At 39.3% G+C, this 14,658-nt stretch overlaps 1 protein-coding gene across 3 annotated transcripts in view; it reads right to left on the reverse strand.

Annotated features, from left to right (window-relative positions):
* Positions 1–4,230: 4,230 nt before the first annotated feature.
* LOC124286630 (F-box only protein 44-like) overlaps positions 4,231–14,658 on the reverse strand; it is a 32,999-nt gene continuing 22,571 nt past the window's right edge. For 2 of the 3 annotated variants that reach the window (XM_046723015.1, XM_046723014.1), the window contains exons 3-6: positions 14,514–14,618; positions 9,883–10,021; positions 8,256–8,428; positions 4,231–4,890 (exon numbers count right to left, since the gene is read on the reverse strand). In XM_046723015.1, coding sequence (XP_046578971.1) covers positions 4,769–4,890; positions 8,256–8,428; positions 9,883–10,021; positions 14,514–14,618 — 539 coding nt within the window. In that variant the 3' untranslated portion in view covers positions 4,231–4,768. The remainder of the gene's footprint in view (positions 4,891–8,255; positions 8,429–9,882; positions 10,022–14,513; positions 14,619–14,658) is intronic. The other variant, XM_046723016.1, reaches the window with a different exon arrangement.

Consider the following 14,658-nt stretch of genomic DNA (forward strand, 5'->3'; position numbering starts at 1 on the left):
TTGTATCAGCGCCCAAAGTATAATCCGAAATTTAACGTGTGGGAGTGGCATACCTGTGTTAGGGGCAACGCCCCTCAGTGTATTTGAAGGGAATATGAACAGTGAGCGATATTCTTATGGGACATTTACTTCCATCTGCTCATGTGTTCTATGGAAATTTTTTGGATTTTCCAGCAGGACAACGACCCAAAACATCATTCAAAGCATTCACAGGCCTGATTTCGGACCCAAAATATATGACATTATTAGATTGACCAAGCTATAGCCCTGGCCTAAATCCAATAGAAAATGTTTGGGGACTTATGAAGGAAAGTGTCAATAAGAGTGAGTGAATGAGTGAGTTTGGTTTTACGCCGCTTTTAGCAATATTCCAGCAATATCATGGCGGGGGACACCAGAAATGAGCTTCACACAATGTACCCATGTGGGGATTCGAACCCGGGTCTTCGGCGTGACGAGCGAACGCTTTAACCACTAGCCTACCCCACCGCCCCGTGTCAATAAGAAAAATCTGACAAATATTGCTGAAATGAAAGAAGAGGTTGTCTGATATTGAGACAGCATGGACCACGACTTTCTAACTTCTTCGATCAGTAGTATGCCCCGCCGCATTGAAGCCTGCATTGCTGCCCATGGTGACTTGACAAAATACTAACTGTTCACCTGTCTTTAAATCTGGAGTTATGTTCTGCTAATATTCACATTTAATACGTGAGTAATGAGAGGGGGGAAAAATACAATCTTAAATTCTCAATAATTTCTGGTTGTACTGTACATAGAACAGTCCAACATTACATTGAATATTTATTGACATTATCACACAAGAGAAACATCTGGCAAATCAAATACTTATAATATTAACAGTGATTATCACAAGAGGATTTGTGGCACCAAATCTATGATAAATTGAATCAAGTAATACTGACAGCAACACAAATTGTCAACAACAAAATGAAACTACCACTTTCACGTTTCTTTAACAGGCAATGTTCCATAACAACAACTTCCCATCCTTAAATGGCCTCTGATCCAGAGCGATTATTGTTTCCAGCCAACAGTCTAATTACGAAACCTAGCTGCAAACTGGTCAGCCTCTGCTTCCTCGACCGTGACGGACATGGGGACTGGGCTACTGTCCACCTTGGCAGAATTTCTTCAACCTAATCAGTGGGACATTAGGAAGGGTGGCTGCCCATCAGATGCCGTTATTTGAAATTGAATGAGTGAGTTTGGTTTTACGCTTTGTAGCAATATTCCAGCAATATCATGGCGGTATAGGACACCAGAAATGAGCTTCACACAATGTACCCATGTGGGGATTCCAGACCGGGTCTTTGTGTAATGTGAATCGAACGGTCTTTAACCACTAGCCTACCCCACGCCCGTGTCAATAAGAAAAATCTGACAAATATTGCTGAAATGAAAGAAGAGGTTGTCTGATATTGGGACAGCATGGACCACGACTTTCTAACTTCTTCGATCAGTAGTATGCCCGGCCGCATTGAAGCCTGCATTGCTGCCCATGGTGACTTGACAAAATACTAACTGTTCACCTGTCTTTAAATCTGGAGTTATGTTCTGCTAATATTCACATTTAATACGTGAGTAATGAGAGGGGGAAAAATACAATCTTAAATTCTCAATAATTTCTGGTTGTACTGTACATAGAACAGTCCAACATTACATTGAATATTTATTGACATTATCACACAAGAGAAACATCTGGCAAATCAAATACTTATAATATTAACAGTGATTATCACAAGAGGATTTGTGGCACCAAATCTATGATAAATTGAATCAAGTAATACTGACAGCAACACAAATTGTCAACAACAAAATGAAACTACCACTTTCACGTTTCTTTAACAGGCAATGTTCCATAACAACAACTTCCCATCCTTAAATGGCCTCTGATCCAGAGCGATTATTGTTTCCAGCCAACAGTCTAATTACGAAACCTAGCTGCAAACTGGTCAGCCTCTGCTTCCTCGACCGTGACGGACATGGGGACTTGGCTACTGTCCACCCTGGCAGAATTTCTTCAACCTAATCAGTGGGACATTAGGAAGGGTGGATGCCCATCAGATGCCGTTATTTGAAATTATCCCCTGTAGTTCTTGTTTGATTGTAATAAAGTATCCCAGCAGTGTAGGCTTTTTCAGATTTTCAAATGTTTGGATGGTATAGTGACTGACTGACTGACTGAGTTTAGTTTTACGCCGCTTTTAGCAATATTCCAGCAATATCACGGCAGGGGACACCAGAAATGGGCTTAACACATTGTGCCTATGTGGGGAATCGAACCCGGGTCTTCGCCGTGACGAGCCAACGCTTTAACCACTAGGCTACCCCACCGCCCCATATAGTGACTGATCCAATTTGATCCTATTTCTGTGTTTTTTACCTCAATATTTAATCATGTAAAAATATGGCGTCTGGTATGTATGCTATGATATCAAAAACACACATTTGATATATCTGAATCCATAAACTAAAGAACCCCACTTTGCCATTGCAAAATAATCTGAAATTTTACTTAGTTAAAATCTGTATATACCTATGTACCTAAGTACACAGCAAATGCTTATATATATTTCTTATGTAACAATGAAGTTCCGTTTGTATCCTCAAAACAGTGTCTGCCCATAAGGTTTTTTTCCAGGCAATCAAACTTGCATGTAATACAGGGATTACTACTCTCTTGCTGTAACCCTTGTTTGGTGGTAAACCTACACATGTTATTTGTCATCATTCACTTGATGGTCAGTTTATGAATTTATAATATGTATAATTAGTGATAACACCACTCAGATTACCCGACAAAGGTTCCCATTTGGCATTTCTTGTGTCTGGAGTAAATACTCATCATTATAAATTGAGGTCTGATGTGGCAAATGTATTACATCTTATGTAATATGCGCATGGAAGTGCAGTAAGAGGAATTATCAGCTGAGTTACAAAACAAACATCGATCAAAGGATTAACCGATAACACGCTGATTGACTAATTGCTTTTATCCTGCAAAGTGGATTTGTCAAAAGGTAGTGTTTATGTATGTAGATTTACTAATCTATACTGAATACACCCTGTCGTAAAGTTTCTTTGTAAAAACAACGTCCTTCCTTCAAAGGATTAACCGCCAATACATTGATTGATTGCTCATTATTGGCTAACTAAATTACTTTTTTAAAGAACGGCGGACATCATGCAATTAGTTGCCAGGTGTGCTATCTTGGGTGACCAATGGGACTATACACCAATGTAAAAAACCTGAAACGATAGATCACTTTTTCGCATATTAGACTGTTGAAAGACACATGACATGGAACAGGATATTTTGTCAGCTGCAGATGAATGGCATCTCATTCCTTTATGTGGATATTGATGGATACATTCCCCGAACAAGGTAATAGCCTGATATTGTTGCTATAACTTTAATCTGTTTTAATTTTAATATTTGCATTTTGTTTGTATTTATTTGTTATGGCATTCAACAGAATCATTTTGTTTTTGCTGTGAAATGTAATGAGACAGACCACATACACTAGGTCGCACTCAGGACGTGTGTGTGAAATATGATACACGTTGGCAATCTGTCTAATCTGGCAAAATGTCTAGATATTACAATCATGTTATAAATTCACTAAGTATAAGCAGATCGTGTGCATTTTATTAAGTTTCAAAATGCATACAAATATAATAATAAACTAATTAGGATTATAAGACAAAATATAAAGATGTACATTGACTTCGTTATTTCAGTCCTAACATTTAAAATGTTTTCATTTGTTATCAAAATAATGCCATTTAATACAACATTCAGATTGACTAGTAGTGAACCCAAGCTCACTACTTTCCCCAAGACTCCCCATGTACTTAGTTAGCCTTACTTTCAAAACAACGCTATTGTATCAGGCTTCTCACCAAATTCAAGGTCAAACTATTTCTTAAATCAAATTCTTCATCCATTTACGTTAACATTTTTATAAAGTCAACATTACAATAAAATGAAAATATTGCATCAAAATCAGCATTTTTATCAAAGTGAATATTTTTTTTATAAGAAACCAAATTATTCATCAAAGTGTACATAATTTTACAACAAAATCAACATAAGATTATCGAACAAAAAAGATTTCATGTTGATCAGTCTATACTTATACTATCAATTGCGCATGAGGGTGGCGCAGCAGAGGTAACGAACCAGTCATGAATTCTGGGATATCATCCGGGTACTCACTGGAGAAAAACAATAACAAAAGCAACAACCAGTCCACGGAAATTGCTCTGGATCAGTGGCCCTTTAAAACTCATTCAGTCGCACAGATACAACATTTTGAAATATAGACATGTTGTCCATTGCTAAACATCTCATGCTTGCCGTTACCATGGTAACTAATGGACGCTATGTATTCATAAATACATGGCACGTTTTATGGATAACTTCTTTATCCAACATTTCAGAACTAATTCTTGCTCCTTCATCAGGTGAATACCGAGTAGTGCACAGAGTGAATATATATAAATTTAGATAAAACATGGTTGGAGACAATAAAAATAGGATTAATGTACAAAGATAACAATGTAAGGATGAAGCCAATGAGATAGACAGTATTACAATGTAAGACCAAGCTGATGATTATAGAACAAAGGAAGTATACACTGGGAGAAGTTGTTATTCATGAAACGTGTCATGTATTCATGTTCGTCCAACCTCTAAATGTCTTTGAAGAACTTCACTATGTATTCATTTCAAATGAAAATTTCACAGTTGAGAGAGTAAACTTTGGTCCATAATGTCCAGCCCAAAACTGCTTGTCAACACCAAGATGGCGGAATTCAATAAACCTAACGCCTGTCTTATAGTCGGGGAAATATATGCTCCACCTGAAAACGAAAACAGGGATCATAAATTTCAACACATCCTATTAAACAGAATTATTCTACTATTTCTTAAACAAATATTGTACCATGGACAAAATATGATGTTTTGGTATTGTTTGTTGTTATTTCATTCTTAAGAATAATTGGTGTGGTGTGGTGTGGTGTGGTGTGGTGTGGTGTGGTAGCATTTAATTTTATCACCAGCTAGTTTTTTCACTATGGTTTGAAAAGTAGAATAAAAATCAACCAATCAGTGATCACAAATCAGCAAAACTCATGAAACCATGCAGACAATCTAGTGTTCAAGGACCATGCATGGTGGATTATTCCCAACCTCATCCATGGGACTCCAATGAGGATGCTTCTGCCTGATAGCTACCTCTTCACCGATGCATCACTCACTGGATGCGGTGATCATCTTGAAGACAAAATGGATCAGGTCTCTGGATGTTAGATTCTGGAGGCAGTACAGCTATTCAATCACTTGAGTTGGTTTAAAATTGCCTCTGTTCACCCAGCAGTGAATGGGTACCCGGTGGTATAAGTCATGTGACTATTAACCTTCTAGTGCCTCACAGGCAGCTTGGGTTACCCAGGGCTATAATGTCCAGCATGTTGTATGTGCTTACAGCATGTCCCTGCTGTGTGGAGTTCAGTGCTGTATGGGTACCCGGTGGTATAAGTCATGTGACTATTAACCTTCTAGCCCCTCACAGGCAGCTTGGGTTACCCAGTGCTATAATGTCCAGCATGTTGTATGTGCTTACAGCATGTCCCTGCTGTGTGGAGTTCAGCGCTATGGAAGTGGCCATATTATCATAATTATTATCAACAGGCTCAGGGGAACCCACTCCCAAGTCCTTGTTGCGAGGGAACTTTATGATCTATTTGACGGTCTGAATTGCAACATCATGCCCAGACCCATCCCAGGGAAGATCAACATCAACACATGCATCCAGAATGTGTCCATAGAAGGAGGCGGCATCTGTTGGAAGGCTACAGGTGCGGGAGGAAGCAGGGCCTAGATTTTCGAAGCTCTCTTAGTGCTAAGATAGTCTTAAGTGCCATGCATTAACATTAACTTACGACTATCTTAACGCTAAGAGAGCTTCGAAAATCTAGGGCCTTGAATAGCTGGCGCCAGTCATTAGAGCACTGTAGTGCACTCGACTACTGCACATTCAGAGGTGCCTAGGATAACGGAACAGCTGAAGAACTGTGATAACTTCCGGGAATGATACCATCTTCCTATTGTGATGAGTTACCTGCAGGTGTTTGTTGAAGCAAGGAAAAGAGAGAGGCACAACTATGTTGCTGTTAACTCATCAAGGAGACACCTATACAGTCAAAGCAGTGGGGATGTTTTCATAGACATTTTTGACAACGGAAGAGCATAAATCTGCAATTTAAGCAGAAGTATTGCGAAAGGCAAACATAAACCAAAAACATGGGGAAATAAAAGTGTTGTCAAATATTTGTCTTGATGGAATTTTGACAAATAATACAGGTGAACAGCTGAAAAGATATAACAAGAAAAAGTCATCAATATCCCCCGCAATGGTAAATCGTAAAATATGTCAACTGGTTATGACTCAAATGTTACATTGTTCTTCACATTGATCTTGTGATGCTTGTGGCATGCTTGTATCAACAACAGACTGCCTGAGTGCTTCCACGGTTTGATGTAGGTGAGGTGAAATTGGGTTTAACGTCGTGCTTGAGAATATTTCGCTCATATGACGACGTGCATGCGTGTGTATGTGTAGGTGCGGCTGCTTGTACTAGCCCAGACTTAAGCTGGTTTGATAGTGCTAGCTCACTGAGATACCATGCCGCAGTGAAGCATGAATACCCCACTCAGACACAGTATACTGACTCTGAGCCGACCAGTCCTTGTTGTACCCATTAATGCTGAACGCCAGGCAGGGACCAACAAGTACCATTTTTTTAACGTCTTTTGGTATGACGCAGTCGGGGATCGAACCCACGACCTTCCGCTCTCCGGGTGGACGCTCTAACCACTACACCACGGAGGCGGTCACGGTTTGACGTACCTTAGTAATGTTGATACTGAAAATAGAGTGGTACTGTTGATTTATGTCATTAGGTTCTTGAATACCCACAAAGTGGAAGGAGAGTATTGAAAGGTTTTAAAGTTTCTGCTCCAGAAAAGAGCACCAACATCAATTTCAGTCTAAGTAAAACTTGTTGCCATGGAAATACAAAAAAATATTTTATTTAGAAATCCAAAACTACTCAAAGGCACCTGTTCACCACCAGATCTATCTATGTGCCAAGTTTGGTGAAGAAATAGTGAACGGTTTTAGAGTTAAGCTCCGGAAAAGAAGACTACCACCAATTTTAGCCAAAGTCAAAGTTGTTGCCATAGAAACGCAAAAAATATTTTATTCAGAAATCCCAAACAACCAAAAGGTTCATCACCAGGCCTATGTATGTGCAAAGTTTGACAGAAATATTGAATGTTTATTATGTTCTGCTCTAGAAAAGATGAATTTGCACAGACAAAGTCCAAAATAAAATCCTCAAACTGTGTTGCATGGGACAAGAAGTTTAAGGGAGTGTAAAAAATACATATCGATCCATACCAAGGAAAATTTATGTAAAACTTAAAAAAAAAAAACAGATAGAAATCCAAAATGATGGCTCAAACAACAAAACACTTGAAAATTTTAGCTAAAACATGAATGCTTGTGCAGATAAGAAACATGTTATAAAACATGCAAACACTTACAAATTCTGGAAGAATAAACACACATAAGAATGTCAACAAAAAATACCCCAGGCAGACAGTTTGAAAATCAGTGCAGCAATTTCTTTAAACAACTTGTTTACAGGCATCCTTGATAATCTCCAGGGTATATCCACTATCTCCACAATCTCCACTATACCCTGGATGCATCCATGGCTTGGCCTGATGATTTTATTACCTCCCTTGGCTGGCTTTTTGTCTAATCAGGTGTCTACGCTGGGAAGATGAGCGTACCAATCACAACTCACTTTCACTTCATAAATTATCTAACCGTTAAAACTTGGCAACACAACTGATGTAGAGGTACTCTGATAGAGGTAGAAGGAGTTCTTTCATATATTTTTGTTAAGTTTCAGATCTGTCAATTTGTTAGTATTATTTCCCCAAAAATATGAGTGGCACTGCAAACAAACCTTTGTGACTGCGACCGCTATCTTTGTTGACACTGGCAACAGTGGCTTAGCTGATTGGCTACTGTGAGAATGCGGAGCCAGCCAAGGGAGGTAATAAAATTATCGGGCCAAGCCGTGGATGCATCCAGGGTATAGTGGAGATTGATTGTAACAACTGGTTGGAAGAATTTCTTTTTCAGCTGTACCTCTCACACTGGGAAGAGAAGGTGTTGCTGTATGAAGTACCTTTATCCACTCTCCTTCAGTCCACTGTGGGACATCATCCTCAAAGGTGAATCTGTCCAGTTGTTTCTTGCTCCCAGACAGCAGTCTCGCCTCCAACTCATAGTGACAGGCGCAGTCAAATCGGGCAGCGTACCTTCAATAAGGAGACAGCCAAGGCCTTGTTCCATAAAATCATAGTAATCAGATACTTGTCAATGCTGTAATGAAAACAGTGGTGTCACGTGTTTAAAGTGTCGTGTATGCAGTGTATGTTTCAATACCAATTCAGATTTCATACAGTCCTGACCAAAGGATATAACTAACTTCTTTAGAACAAAATAAATGGTATGTTACTGAAGGGTAAAGATCATAGCAGGAACAAAAGGACAATCTAAAGAAGCCCCCACCCTCACAAGATCACCAACATAATACGATTTTCTGAATCTTCAAATTAATGGCATCTTATAATAAGAAATTTCAGAAGTATCATCGTTGTTCGACCTTTTCATTTCCTAAATCTGGTGTTAAATAGCTGCATAAAACAAGGTTTAATCAATCTAGTTGCATATACAAAAGTACATGTTTCAAATGAAATGATTTAAAAAGAAATATAATATGACTCTCAAATATCTGCCTTTGATTCATGGTGACTCCCAAAATTAGATGTCTTGGGCATTCCCTGAAAAAGTGGATTTCAGTATTCTGGGCTTATAACAAGGAAATGGATTTTCAGCATTTGTACAAATGCTGCATGTGATGCCCCTCAAACTGTAGCCCAATGTATGCAGGAAGCCATGCATCTTCCTGACGTTTCATTGCTACTTAAGCCTCCCGGGGCATTAAGATAATTATCTAAATTACTTTTTCTCCATTCTTTTTGTAACACTGAGAAATGAATCCAAAACTGGACATCAGGACAAGTGTGCCTGGAGTAGATCAGGACAGCCTTTCAGTTACACTAACCTCTTGGCAGCAATGAGCTGATTGTGTGAATGAGCGGATGTCTGTATCTATACATATTTAGAACAAAATTCCCTGATTACAACCAAAGAGATTTAACTTACATTTTCAAAGTGTCTAATTAGGGACCGTTCATAATTTATGGCTAGGGGGGATGGTGATGATTTTTATGGAGAAGCATGTACAATGAGAATGACCCCCCCTAAAATTTATGTACAAAATAAGTGACCCCCCTTGCATGTCATGTACAAAATCAATGACCCCCCTCCCCTTCCCATAATTCCTGAGCATAATTTTAAACATATTTTTATGTACAAAATTGCTGACCCCCCTAGCTCCCCAGAACAAAATGAGTGACCCCCACCCCCCCAAAAAAGCCATAAATTATGAACGGTCCCTTATGAAATAACTTTGATTATTGAAAGCAACTAACATATTAACAGTTGAAAAGTATATATATTTCTGAAATTGCAAGTAATTATTTCTATTAAATATTTTTTCTGTGTAATTTGGGATGAATATTCCTGTACATCAGGATGAACTCTGCTTTTTTATAGTCTACATAACTTCTGCAAGCTCTGATTTTGGCTAGGGTCTGTTAATCCAAAATCAAATCCATAAAATGTTTTCCTTTTCCCCTGAACCTACCACTCGGAGATGTAGATTGGTGGTTTGATGTTGTCCAACACTTCAGGAGGTACACCCTCCTCCTTCAGGTCAATCATCTGTGTCTTCTCACAAGCCTGATATGAAGTGGCCCACATCTTTATATCCGGGCCTGACCAATCTGTACATTACATGAAAGAATAAAACAGATATCATTAAAAGCACATCTTACCTTCACACAACTATGCACAGTAGAGCACAGGCTTATAAATACTCCTGAAATAACATATACTACTCACACTTTGCTAAGGATCACAAAAATTCACAACTTTACTTAAATGTAGATTCATAATTTGAAATTGAATCCATTTAAAACTGGATAAATAATAACATGGTAACCCCTCTTTAGGCAGACAGCCATTTTAATCTAACCTTATGCACTTGATACATGAGTAACCATCAAAATGGTTTTCATGGCACCAATCAACCACTTTGCAAATCATGGAACAAGTCATTGACAAGTACACAACTCCTGTCAATAGCAGGTATATATGCAATAGCATACTGAAACCTAGGATCCATGCTTACAATAAGCTTAGATATTTAAACCAAATTTAACCCCCACATCTTAGTTTTCTATTGAATCCATGATTTGATCCTTAGCAAAGTGTGAATAGTATATTTTAATCCTCTCCTGTGCATTGTTTGAACCTTTCTTTAAGAAATATGGCTCAGTATGGTGTCCTAAATTTTCCCAGTTTGTGGGTTTATTGGTCCCTGTATTGGATTCTGGATTGGGTGTGTCAGGGATATTGTTAATATGCCAGGACCGTTAACTAAATTTTGGGTGTGCCTAGTTTCTTTCAATCACAGATGTTGGTGTGCATTTTTTTCTTCTTTATCAGATACAATGTGACAGGAACTTTGATTGTGCTTGGGCTAAGAGCCCTCACTTTTGTTATGTCATTTCTGTTGTTTGTGGTATCACTTCTGGTTGCAACGACATCAATTTGGGTTTGACATCACTCTTCTTTCCAGACTGCTTTGAAATGTCTCTCACCGTGCACTGCAGTACAGTCTCTTGTAGCATGTGTAGCTCTCACCATGCACTGCAGTACGGTCTCTTGTAGCATGTGTAGCTCTCACTTAGCACTGCAGTACGGTCTCTTGTAGCATGTGTAGCTCTCACCATGCACTGCAGTACGGTCTTTTGTAGCATGTGTAGCTCTCACCATGCACTGCAGTAGTCTCTTGTAGCATGTGTAGCTCTCACCATGCACTGCAGTACAGTCTCTTGTAGCATGTGTAGCTCTCACTATAGCACTGCAGTAGTCTCTTGCACTGCAGTAGTCTCTTGTAGAATGTGTAGCTCTCACCATGCACTGCAGTACAGTCTCTTGTAGCATGTGTAGCTCTCACTTAGCACTGCAGTAGTCTCTTGTAGCATGTGTAGCTCTCACTTAGCACTGCAGTAGTCTCTTGTAGCATGTGTAACTCTCACCATGCACTGCAGTACAGTCTCTTGTAGCACGTGTAACTCTCACCATGCACTGCAGTACAGTCTCTTGTAGCATGTGTAGCTCTCACCATGCACTGCAGTAGTCTCTTGTAGCATGTGTAGCTCTCACCATGCACTGCAGTACAGTCTCTTGTAGCATGTGTAGCTCTCACTTAGCACTGCAGTACGTCTCTTGTAGCATTGCACTTGTCTCTTGTAGCATGTGTAGCTCTCACCATGCACTGCAGTAGTCTCTTGTAGCATGTGTAGCTCTCACCATGCACTGCAGTAGTCTCTTGTTGTCTAGCTTTCAGAACTGCTCAAAGAAAAACAGAGATCGGACATGATGTACTTTCAATTTTGACCAATTATTGTGAATTGTCCCATTGCCCTGGTGAAGATGTTGGATGGGCAGAATGTAGGTGAGCATCTATGTCAAGCTCCTGTTGACCACTCATATCAAACTTTCAGTGTTGAGTTTGTCCCCCAGAAAAAAAACCTGGTTAGACTTTCAGTCAGACTGACATATGCTTCGTATTGTTATCCAGTGTTGTGAGCCACCTTACATCATGATTTCTTTCTCTTGCATGTATTCATTTATTCCCTCTTGGTTAACCTCTTTGAAACTGTTCGGACTTAACTGAAAATGTTGTCTGCTTTCAAAACTGATGACTAGAGTTGGAATACAGGTGAATAACCACAGAGCTTCAAGTCCAAAAACTGGGAGCCAAGGAATTTGTATCGTCAATTGTTGACTGTGAATCTAAGCTGGTAGTAGTCATCCCAACAGAATGCTACTAAATTCCTCAGTTCCTGTGATGGACCTAGTGGATATGTCCAGGTTTAATGACTTCACACAGTCAGACCATTGAATGAATGTTAAACTTACAGACACCTGCTGCAATATGAAGAATATATGCCTACAGCTGTAGTCTGTGATTGCTGTGATGTGCAAGAAAGGTAATGGATCCTATCCAGTTACCATATATTATCTTCTCTTAGTTTGATTGCCTCTTAGCGCTTCTCTTCTGGGTCCTTGTGCGCATGCTCATTGCAAGAAAAGAGCCTATTAATTCATTTATTAATGCCAATTTTATGGAAAATTTCATTAATCTGAACTTGATCAGCCTGGTGTTCTGTGCTTGACTGCTGTGTGGGTTTCATGTCCATTGTGGGTGCCCTGAGGTGATAGATAAACTGCTCTCCTAACAGGCAGTCAGGGAACTCCTCGGGTCAGATTCCACGCTAGGAGTTTTCAGTCTTGGTTTCTGTAAAGAACTGCCAGCTCCTCGGGTGAGATTAGAATCCATTCATTCCCTGCAGAATCCATCCCTTTGTTGGGATCTGTTGGGGATGCTACTGTTCTTCCAGAATCTAACTCACAGGAAAGCTCTGATTGCAGTCATATGGCAGGCAGCTCTCTAGATACTTGAGTTCATCTTTTATTAGAAATTAGCAATCAGTGTTGTTAATGATAAGATTACTATTTATGGATCCTTCTCTCCTCCTCCCCACCCCTTCACCCCACCCTCCACAAATGGAAATATTGCCTGTTGTCAGTCATGTGGTCTCTGCAGAAGGGTCTCCTGCACATCTACAAAATGGAATTCATTGTGAGTCACAGAAGATTACACTGTTGTGCACATCTTTGCATGCAGGTGGCAGTAACATCACATATCTGTTGTTCACTGAGCTGACTTTGTCCTGTCTGTGGTTAGAACGTACACCAAACGTTGCTCATACTGTAATAAAGAATGTCAGTCCATATGATGTTATCCTTATTGGTGTTCCAACTTCTAAATGCCTCACAAACAAGTTATGATGGTGAATGCCCTCCTTGTCCACTCCACTGTGGTTGTGTACGGGTAGTTAGGTGTAGGAATTAAAGGTCACATGCAACGTAAAACACAACTTTGCAGATTCTGATACCTTTCGGTATGGACTTACCCAAACAAAGAGTCAAAAATGCAAATTCAACTTATAAAGTTGAAAAATAACGCGATGAAAAAAACCGCGCGAAATCGGAGTTCAAACGTTTCACTTATTTTCCCCAGAGTTTTCTGGGGAATACGGGTTTCAACAGCTTGGCTGCGCTCATAGCACGTGCGCAGTGAAATAGGTTCGCGCAACTTGGAAGCGGGCTGTCTGGTGAATACTCGGTGAAGGCTTTGGTGTGAGCTATTTTTCTAATGTTTTGTTGATATCTCACAGGCGAGCTTTTATATGTTATGACGGTAAATAAACTGTTTATATAATTTCATTTGTCTATTTCACCACACGTTCTTCTTACCGAGTCACTTTCTCAGTTCGATACTTAAAAGCAATGTCATTATTTAGCGTTGACACAATTTCTAACTGTGATATAGATATGTCGTTGTCACAGACAAAACTCAGTGTCTTGTTTTATTGACACCTGTGTGTCTGCCTGCCTGTCTGCTAATGACAATATTCAATACAAAACTGCAATCACTGACCACATGCAATTTGAACTTAACACCAATCAGGCTATACACCATCAACAAAACGCATTGATTTATGGCCCGAGTTCAGTCTCTGTCATATTATGTAATTACACAGACAGGCAGGTGTGATACTTGAACACATGACATGTTATGATGTCTGTTGATTGCAAAATGTTTACAAAACCCAACATCTCTATATATACACACACAATGTGCCGGCGGCATCTGCTAATGAACCAGCCGTTACACTTGAGTGCACAGCCACCCGCTCTGACTGGGTTCGGTATCCCGGCTGCTTCGTTTCGAGGGAGGTAAACCTAAGTACAAAATATTGCACTTTTGATTTGCGATTGTACGCTTATAATTTTGTTTATTTGTTTTTTCATAATCAGCAATGCATATTATATGTCATGAAGAAGTGATAATTGTGTTTTAATTATGTTTGATTTTTTGGTTGCATGTGACCTTTAAGCAATGATTGCTACAATTCAACCTAGTGGAGGGGAGGTTACTTTGTGAAGAAAGGACAAACAACATACACAAGAGAATTAAAAGTCGTCGTCATTGGATTCAATAATTTGTCATGTTGTTTTCTAATTTCAAAGACATGAGGAAGAGGATTAACATGTTTCAACACCACTTTCCTCCCACACCGAGCTGAGAAATCTGTGCTATAACAGAATAAAACACAACACTCACTGAAGAAAGTTTACCTTGAATCATATCTGTTTGAGTTACATCTTGAGATCCATGATTCTCTTTCTGCACTTGAAAATAATTGCCTCCATTTTGTATCACTTTCCAATGCTGTAATCCGTCTTTAGTAAAAGAAAATGTTGTTAAAATATTTCTCAACAA

Source organism: Haliotis rubra, unplaced genomic scaffold, assembly GCF_003918875.1.
Source record: "Haliotis rubra isolate DU_JTF1 unplaced genomic scaffold, ASM391887v1 Scf388, whole genome shotgun sequence".
Taxonomy (NCBI): Eukaryota; Metazoa; Mollusca; class Gastropoda; order Lepetellida; family Haliotidae; genus Haliotis; species Haliotis rubra.